Here is a 9,055-nt window from a genome sequence, read left to right as displayed (position 1 = left end):
TTAAGTCCTGCTTGTTAGAATGGTTGGGGAAACTGAAGGGCTCTCCTGGAAGATCTTGGCTGGGCAAAGCATTTCCATGAGAGTTCATGGTCTGTGGGCTCAGCAGGACTTGTCTCGTCACCTCTGTGCTTCCCGCCCTGTTGTGACTGCTGCCCCCGAACACAGCAATGTAGGGGTGTGAGGGTCTGGCCAGCACTCTGCTATTCACTGCCAGGTTGTCAATTTAACTAATAAGGTACATGGAGCCCCAGTTTGCGCCTCTGGTATTTTAATTATGCTAGATTAATTACTTGAGACATGCACTCAAGACCTCCCGTGGACTGTGATTCTGGTTAAGGATTGCTCCTACCTGACACACCAGTAAAGGATGCTAGAGTGTACCTTAAGAAACACACACACACCTCTATCAAAATAAAGTTAGTTTTTATTTCTTGTTTAATCATGAATCCTTACTCTTATACTTCATTTTTATCTTCTTCCTCCTCAAAGCTTTTAAGGCTTTTTCTTCCCTTTAAGCTTCATGTTTTAACATATTGTTGTCATTCAGAAAACTCCAGAATTATTTGTCTTTGTATTTTTGATGAGGAGTTCACGGAGGAGAGACTTCATTTTCCCATGCTGACTTTCAACAAATTTATACTGTTGGGACCACATACTTCCAGGGCAGTCATCAAGTCGGTACCACCTGGAGTGATCCAGGACTGCTGAGTCATTCCTGCTAAAACTTGTTTCAAAACATGACAGATTTGAACACGTCGGCTTAGGCACTGACTGCTGGCAGGGAAGAGTCTGCCCTCACTCTGGAGGATTTGAGTTTTGAGTTTGAGTGGATCCTTGGTTGAAGCAATGGCAGTGTTCACACCCCCAACTAAAATAGCAAGGAAAACACGTTATAAAAATTCTTTATAAGACTCCAGGAAAGTTATTTCTAAGATTAAGAGACAAGCAAGCATGTTTGTGGGTACATGCATGTATCAAATACATTTTTGCTCCAGAAATGCAATTGTTCATTCCATATACATAATGGAATTACACAGATATGTGTAATAATATTTAAACTTTGTGTTCCTATGTACTATTTCTTCAGTAACCCTTATGGCAATCTGTATCTTCAAAAAGCATTTGTTTGTCAATCTTCGTATAACTCCAAGTAGCTTTCCTAGTGACTGCTGTCAAAAGAAAATCTAAAAGAAATAAATAACATAATCAAGGTTCTGTGATGGGCAGAAGTTGGTGATCTCAGGAAATCTGTCACTTAACTGCTGTCCCTCCGCAAGTGCTGTGCAAGTTGCACACCAGTTCATCAGTCAGGTGATTGGCAAGGCTAGTGCTTCGTCAGAGAGACCAGCCTTGCTTATGTAAGCACATTAAGAGCAGAAGCAGTGTGCAGGATATAAGCTTGCCACCACAGGCTGCTGTTCTCCAAAGGGCAGAAGATGTTGCTGTGTCATTTTGATGTGGAAAAACAGAGTAAGTTTTGGAAATATGTAAGACTTTTGCTTTTGATGGGCAAGAATGTACTTCTCCCTTTGTGAAAATTTCTTAGCAAATGTGATTCATAATTCATATTTTAAAAGTCACAGAGGATTCTTAATCTAGTACCCTAAGCTAATAGGCAATACATGTTCATATATATGTATGCACACTTTCACATACTTAATTTAAATATGAGCGTATTGCATGGGAATTGGAGTTCATATTTGCACTTGATATTCCCAAAGGTTTTATGCTTTAAACAGAAAAGTAATGAAAATGAATGTATTGCAATAAAATCTTAATGGCTTTAAACTTCAAGTATTTGCCATAAACATAGTAGAACTTTACTTAATGAATGCTATATAAAATAACTTCTAAAAGAGAAATCATATTTGTGTATGTGCATGCATATCAGTTTTATCAACAAAATATTCTTTATTTATTGGAGAAGACAAGGGTCTTGATTGTTAATTAGTCTCAAGTAAACACAAATTATTTCCTGAAGTTGCTGCTATTTCTGGAGTTAGACTGGATGAAATGGAAGGGAAAGTATCTTGAATTTACAGTCTTAACCACCTTGACTAAATAATGAATTTGCTCTATTTTAAATTACTATTTCAATTGGATTCGGCTTAACTCAAGGTTTCCTATATGTTGGGCTGCAGAGCTGGTGTCTTAAGATATTTTCAGATTCCAAGCAGACTTGAAGGAAGTAACAAAAACACACACGATAAGTCCAGAAGCTTGCGGGTTTATGAAGGATACAGAGCTACAGGTTTGAGCATTGTAAAAATGCACGTATAGAATGCTTGGGTCTGTTTGATTCTGGGGACCCGAGGGGAGTTGGTCCCGTGTGTTTCTTGGTGCACTAAGTGAGGAGATGCCAAGAACCAGCCAGTTGTGAGGGAGCACACTCATTGGGTCAGGGCATCAGTCCTCAGCAGCCTTGGCTGTGCCTGGGGAGCTTCCTGGGCTCACCCCACTCATTGCTAACTTTGTGATGTGAGGTCAGGCCTGACTGTTACATTCCTAACTCCTCCACCACTGCTCTGGTTTCAGCCCACACTCTAAGACACAGAATCCAAGAAAATAGCTATTGCAGTTCTGAACGTGGAAAAAGATATGGGGAGGTCAATAAATCTGATGGTCTTCAAGTGGTTATTACCTGGAAACCTAAAAACTAGAATGCATAGACACTCGATACAGTGGTGCCTGAAAAGAAAGTCACCATAGACACTCCCGACAGTGCTGCCTCAAAGGGCCAAGCCTGAAGTTGGGTTGAGTTAGCCCTGTGGTGGCCCTTTTGGTCCTGAGCCCCAGAAATCACATTTCTTGTTTGTAAACTAGTGCCCCATTCATCCTATCTAATGGTTTATTGGAGCCAAAATCTGTTAAAGACTCTGAAAGGCATAGATTGTGTGTGTTATATGGAGGACCTAGTCAGTTACATACTCACCCCCACCCCACCCCCACACAATTTAGCAAGGCAGAACCTTGAGACCTACGGTGATGAATGGACTTTCCCAGAGTCCCTAGTTTGGTACCAAGAAAACTGATAGCCATGGACCCCTGATGTGGTCTAAGCTCTGTGCCCTCTGCACCATTACTTATTGCCCTATAAATTGGTAAAAATTGATTCTGTCTTCTTGGTCTACTTACATAAAATCACTACCTGGAAACTGTCACAGTTGACCATGGTCTGTTACTGCTCACTCCCTGAGATGATAAACTTCCCACAAATACTTGTTAACTCTCTACATCCCTCTTGGCCTCTAGGCATTACAGAAAAAAAGATTCTTCCAGGGAAACAAAAAAATAAATGATGGGGGATGGGGGGACAGAATGGGAACTGCAGGGTGGCTGTTGAAGCCACGTGCCTTCTTCCCTCGCCCACCACAATACTCAAGGGAGGGCTCCAAGCACACGAGAAACAAGACAGAACACATTTTACCTAACCTGAAACCTTTCTGAATCTCATTAAAACTTGTGAGAGGATCCTGAGCAGGAAGCAGTGCACATCAGAACTATTTCCCTAAAGAAGAGGAGGAAACAAAGTAGAATTGTCCCTTGCATCTCCCACAGCCACAAGCCTTTTAGTGGGGTTGCAATCTGCTCTGTCCTAGTGGTTCCATGGAAATGAGTTGCAGAAGGGAGATGAAGGCCAGTGTCAAATAAAAATGAAAGAGCGTGACCCAGCTTCCTCCTGTCACTAAGAGATAACCTGTCCTGCCACCTGCTGACTCAAGCCTTGAACTCATAAATAGTACAGCGATGATGGAGGGTGTGCCACTCAGCGCCATCGAGTCAGTACTTTCTTGGCCATCTCAGTATGGTCGCTTAGTTTATATATAATTCATATCCCATTTGCTTCTGAGGATTCCAAAGTATCAGAGCCTGTCTCTTGGTATCACATGGAATAATTCCTTTGGTGCCTTCTCAGAATTCTGCACATGGCCATCAAGAACATAGGACCCCTCTTCCTTCACCTGCTCAGCCTGGAGAGCCCGGAAGCAAGGGACTCCCTGACACTTAGAGAATTCAGCACCCCATGCAGCTGTGATACCCTGATTAAGATAGCAATAGGCATAAGCTCATTAGCAATTTCCTCACAAGAGACTGATCAATGAGAAGTGGCTACAAGAAAAGAAGGCAGATTGTTTGCCATGTCTGTGAATCAGCATAAACAAAGACTCATTTCTGTAGACTAATCAATCCATCATTTCAGAAAAGCTATTTATCATCAACAAATATTGTAAAGGAGAAGCACTGCTTCCCATGAGGTTAAACATAAAACTTGTGAAATGAAGATAGGGTGACCCTGTATATTGTTCCCAATAGTCTCACACGTATCAGGGACTACAAAGTTATCCCCAAGGATTTGATAGTTCAGGGGAAAGAGCCATAGTAATGCGTAATGTCTTCCTCTGTGTTTCCCTGACAAACTCACATCATTAAACTCTGGCTTAATAGCCTGCTTTTCAACTCCTTCTACTGATTCTGTTTAGCAGTCCCTGACTCTAGGGCAAACGAGGGGGAAAATACAAGATCTTCATCTCAGAGTCTTTTCACAGATTCCTGCACTGTGAGGTTAGTGGGTCACAGAAAACCTAGCAGGTCAGTCTTCCTAGAGTGACTCCAATGCGGGCTTGAGTCCCTGGCCAGACTCCCTCGCCCTGGTTTTGCTTTGGCTTTGTTCTCCTGAGAAGAGGAGTTTGGAGTGAGCAGCTAGCCTCTCTGCATCTTCAGATTGTCATCTGTGCCATGCTCTCTCGCCATCTGCATTGGCGTCTGTTCCAAGGCTCACAGGGGGACACCTCCTTGAAAAGCCACGTGTCCTCTGGTCAGAGCCAGGCCTAGAATCTGGGGCTCCTGATGTTCAGTCTGATGCTTTTCACAAAACTTTGCTTCCTAGAGGGAGGGTTGTAAATGGGTGTGTGTCAGAAGACCTTAAATTTGGTTTTTTCTGCAAGTGTGCTCCCGAGTGTTCTTCACACCTTCTGTAGATAGGTGCTCTAGTCCAGGGCATGTCATGAGCCAGACGATTTTGTAGAGTTGTTGAGAGAATTACACAAGTCGCTCAGTACAGGGGCTTAGTCACATGCATGGAAGGTGATGAGGGTTTCATTCACAAATGGCAGGCACTGAGCCAAGCAGTGGTAGGAACTGGGGAGGGTAGACTTAACTATAATGATTCTAAGCAATAGTATTTTTACTGGGGTCAGAGATATGGATGCCTTGTGTATAGAAATTGGGGACACAGGCTCTGGCACAGGGAATGCGGAGTGTGGAGAGCAGAGAGAAGGGACCACTCGGCACAAGTTGGCCATTCTGGAGAAGGCTGGCACATACCAGTTCCACATGCTGGAAATAAGGTTATGAGCACGACATAGTACCTGGTCAAAAAGCATAATCAAGCTGCCGCTGTTGAAATGGCTATCATCAATGCTAAGATTTTAAATGGTAGGAATCAAACGAAACAAACAGGTTCTGTGCATAGCCCTGGGGGACCCAGCTTGTGACTCACTGTGCTGGGGGACTCAGATCAAGGGCAGGTAACAGGTGAGCAAAGGACAGGGTCTCGCTCTGCTTGTCTCCTCCATTCCCTTTTTGACATGTCTACTGATTTTGACATTAGCTACTGATCTGCCTAATGGAGGATATTAAAGTCAGTTTCCAGGGCATCTCAAGTCCTTCTGGAAGCTCAAGATTCTTACGAGGGAACCTAGCAACAGGAATTCCCACTCAGTGAAGCGGGTAGGTGGCATTTTCGCTAACAGAAGATGTGGCCCGTGACAGAACAGAAACAACCCAGTCAGGACTGTCTTACATTCATCTCTTCGCCAGTCTGTCACTTCAGTGAGCAACAAGGTCCCAGCACTGCTCAGCACGCCTCTCCTCTCCCTGTTCACCTTCCCCAATGTCTCAGACAATGATGTGATGCGCCAAGGCAGCTCCAGTCAGCAAGAGGAGATACTGAGTTTCCGCCCCCAATTCAGTGCCACATATAATTATACAACTACAAACCTGTTACTTTCGGTTTAAAAAAAAAGAAAAGAAAGAAAGAAAAAACTTGGACCTTCATGTTTAAAAAAAATGTATAAATGTTAAATTATTTTCAAATACCCCATGGTTTTCTTTCCTTCTTTTTAATGTAATGGGGGAAGTGGTGCTGATGCGGATATAAGGAAATGCAGACTTGAGATGGCGTGAGCTGACACAATGAGCACCAAAAATTATGTGATCTGTGAAAGTAGCACGCAGAGGCAGCGGGGCGTAAAGGCAGCCTGGGCCACATGGAGAACACCGTACGGAGAACCCCACTGAGCTACCGCATGCAAAGTCTGGGGCTTTTGCTTCTCATTTTCTTTTTTTTTTTCTTTCATTTATTTTACATACATATTTTACATACATACCATAGTTTCCCCTCCTTCCTCTCCTCCTGCCTCCCATCTACCCCTTCCCCTCCTTCCCTCCCCACATCCACTCCTTCTAAAAGCTAGAACGGCCTGGACAGATTGCAGTAGAGTCTAAGAGACCACGGGGCCACCCCAGCAAAACTCGCAATCATCATAGATGGAGAAAATAAGACATTCCATGATAATATGAACAATATCGGCCTGCAAATCCATTTCTACAGAAGATATAAGAAGGAAAACTCCAGCCCAAGGAGATTAACTGCACCCATGAAAACAAATGAAATAAATACTCTCACCCAACAAAACCAAAAGAAAGGAAGACACACCCACACCCACATACATACAATCTAACATAAAAGCAGGAATTATCAATCATTGGTCGTTGATACCTATCATAGTTAGGGTTTCTATTGCCGTGAAGAGACACCATGACCACGACAATGCCTTTTTATTTTATTTTATTTTTAGTTTATTTTATCTAATTAACATTTTTTCTTTTATTACATAGCAACCACAGTTTCCCATCCCTCCTCTTCTCCCAGTCCCCCCCCCACTCTCATCTGCCCCCTTCTCCATCCCCTCCTTTGCCATCTCCATTCAGAGAGGGGCAGGCCTCCCATAGGCATGAACAAAGCATGGCACATCAAGTTGAGGCAGGATCAACCTCCTCCCCCTGCATCACGGCTGGCAGAAGTAATCCAGCAAGGGGAACAGGTTCCCAAATGCCAGCTAAGTTCCAGGAACAGGCCCTGATCTTGGTAGGTTCACCTGATCTATGCGAGAACACTGGGCATCTGGGTTAGAAAGAATGTCAGGACATTATCTAACCTGGGGTTTAGATAAACATTAGGTTCTATGGAAACCATTTTCTCCCAGTCCTAGAGCTAGGAGGCCTGTGTCTGTTTACCTGAACTGCCCTTGTCAGGGAAGTCAGGCAGGTAGAGAGAAGCTTTGCATGAAGAAAGGCCAGGGAGTGCGCTTGTGTTGATTTTAATACTTTTGAAACAGGTGAGTCCCAGGGCAAGGGAGGAAGCAGTTAGGTGGGCTCATCAGGATGCCTTGTGCTCCCTCCCGCCCTGACCATGTTCTGTCTGCTTTAGTTTCTCACCCACGCAACCTAACAGTCACATCTCCTCTCTTCTGTTTAGCACTAGCCTCCGGCTGTGGCCTCTAGAATGCATCTCCTCCTCCAACACTGCTATACCAGCTTTGACAGAAACGCAGCTCTTGCAAACCTGCTTTTCAGAATGCTCCATTTCCTCCTTCCCTTTCCTCACAACACCCCCACGGTCCTGTCATCTCCGTTTTCAGTCATTCGTTTGGCACATGGCCTACCGCTAGCCAGGCTTGCGCTTCTTGGCTACCTTGTGATTAGGACGTTCACATTCAACACACAAATGGCCATTCAATACAATTGCTATGTGCTCCTCATCAAAGTACGTTTTGACCAAGTGATCTCATTCCTGAAGCACATGAATGAATGGCTTATTAAGGGGATGGTGGGAGAGGGTGTCATCGTAGCTTTGCACCATGTGATCCTGATGGAAGAAAACACTCATTCATTTTCTACAACAAAATTATCTCATGTGTATAATTAGAGACTCATTAATGACTTTTTGTTGTAGAACACTAATCACAGAAGCCTTTATTGTTTTTTTTTCAGTCGAAGATGTGCTTTATCCCTTCCCAGCGCCTGCCCTTAAGGTTTGGAGATGTTCTTGAAAGTGAACCAGTGAGTCACGATGCACCTCTGATAGATTCCGTTAGTTAGATTTGCAGTTAACATGGGATGAAAGAAACCCAGGTCTGCACTGAGTGAGACATTTTCAAACTTTGAAGGTACAGAGTTAACAGCTTAGAAATATCTCCTATTCTGTCTCAAGGAGTTTGAGTTAACAGCCACAGTGTTTGGACGTTTCTGAACAACAGTAACTTTTCCCTGTGGGTCCCAGCATGGCTTAGCTTAGAGAACCAATGTTTCCATAGTCCCCAAGAGGAATACCAACAGCTGGCCAGCACAATGGCTCAGTACCAGGCACCAACCCTGGCCACCTCACTTGGATTCCTTGACTCACAAAGGAGTGACCTAACTTCCGAATGTTGTCCTCTGACTGGCACTCCTAGGTAGTGGCATTTCAAATGTAGCTTAATAAATAAGGACTGCCTGAAGATCTGACAGTGAAACAGTCCCACTGGTCAGCCTTATAGACCAGGTTATGGTGACACACACCTTTAATCCCAGTAGCCACAATGACACGCACCTTTAATCCCAGTAGCCACCCTGGTTGCCATAGAAATCAGGGGGTGCATACCTTTAATCCGAGTGGTGCATGCTTTTAATGACAGTGGTGCATGCCTTTGTCCTAGCCCTAGAGAGGACTATAATGTGGGGCAAGACAGCTCTCAGACACAGTCTCCTTCTGACATTCCTGGAGGCAGGATTGCCGGTTTTGGACTGAGGTTGAGGCAAGAGCCAGTGGCTGGCTGTTTTGCTTTTCGGATCTTCAGGTTGAACCCCAATTTCTGACCCTGAGCTTTTATTAATCATGCATCACCCATATGCTATGGCATGCAGGCACTTGTACATACGCGCGTATACTCATGTATGTGCACACACACACACACACACACACAAATGGAATTTTAAAATTAAAAAGAAATAC

General features: G+C 43.9%; 1 protein-coding gene across 12 annotated transcripts in view; it reads left to right on the top strand.

Annotated features, from left to right (window-relative positions):
- The window catches only part of Pex5l (peroxisomal biogenesis factor 5 like), a 204,642-nt gene that overhangs the window by 64,240 nt on the left and 131,347 nt on the right, over positions 1-9,055 (top strand). For 4 of the 12 annotated variants that reach the window (XM_026782169.1, XM_026782158.1, XM_026782150.1 and 1 more), the window contains one exon: positions 8,056-8,124. The exons of the other annotated variants lie outside the window; for them this stretch is intronic. In XM_026782169.1, coding sequence (XP_026637970.1) covers positions 8,056-8,124 — 69 coding nt within the window. The remainder of the gene's footprint in view (positions 1-8,055; positions 8,125-9,055) is intronic. 12 annotated transcript variants of the gene reach the window in all.

The sequence above is a fragment of the Microtus ochrogaster genome, chromosome 1 (assembly GCF_000317375.1).
Source record: "Microtus ochrogaster isolate Prairie Vole_2 chromosome 1, MicOch1.0, whole genome shotgun sequence".
NCBI classification, from domain to species: domain Eukaryota; kingdom Metazoa; phylum Chordata; class Mammalia; order Rodentia; family Cricetidae; genus Microtus; species Microtus ochrogaster.
This window is presented reverse-complemented; position numbering and strand designations above follow the sequence as displayed.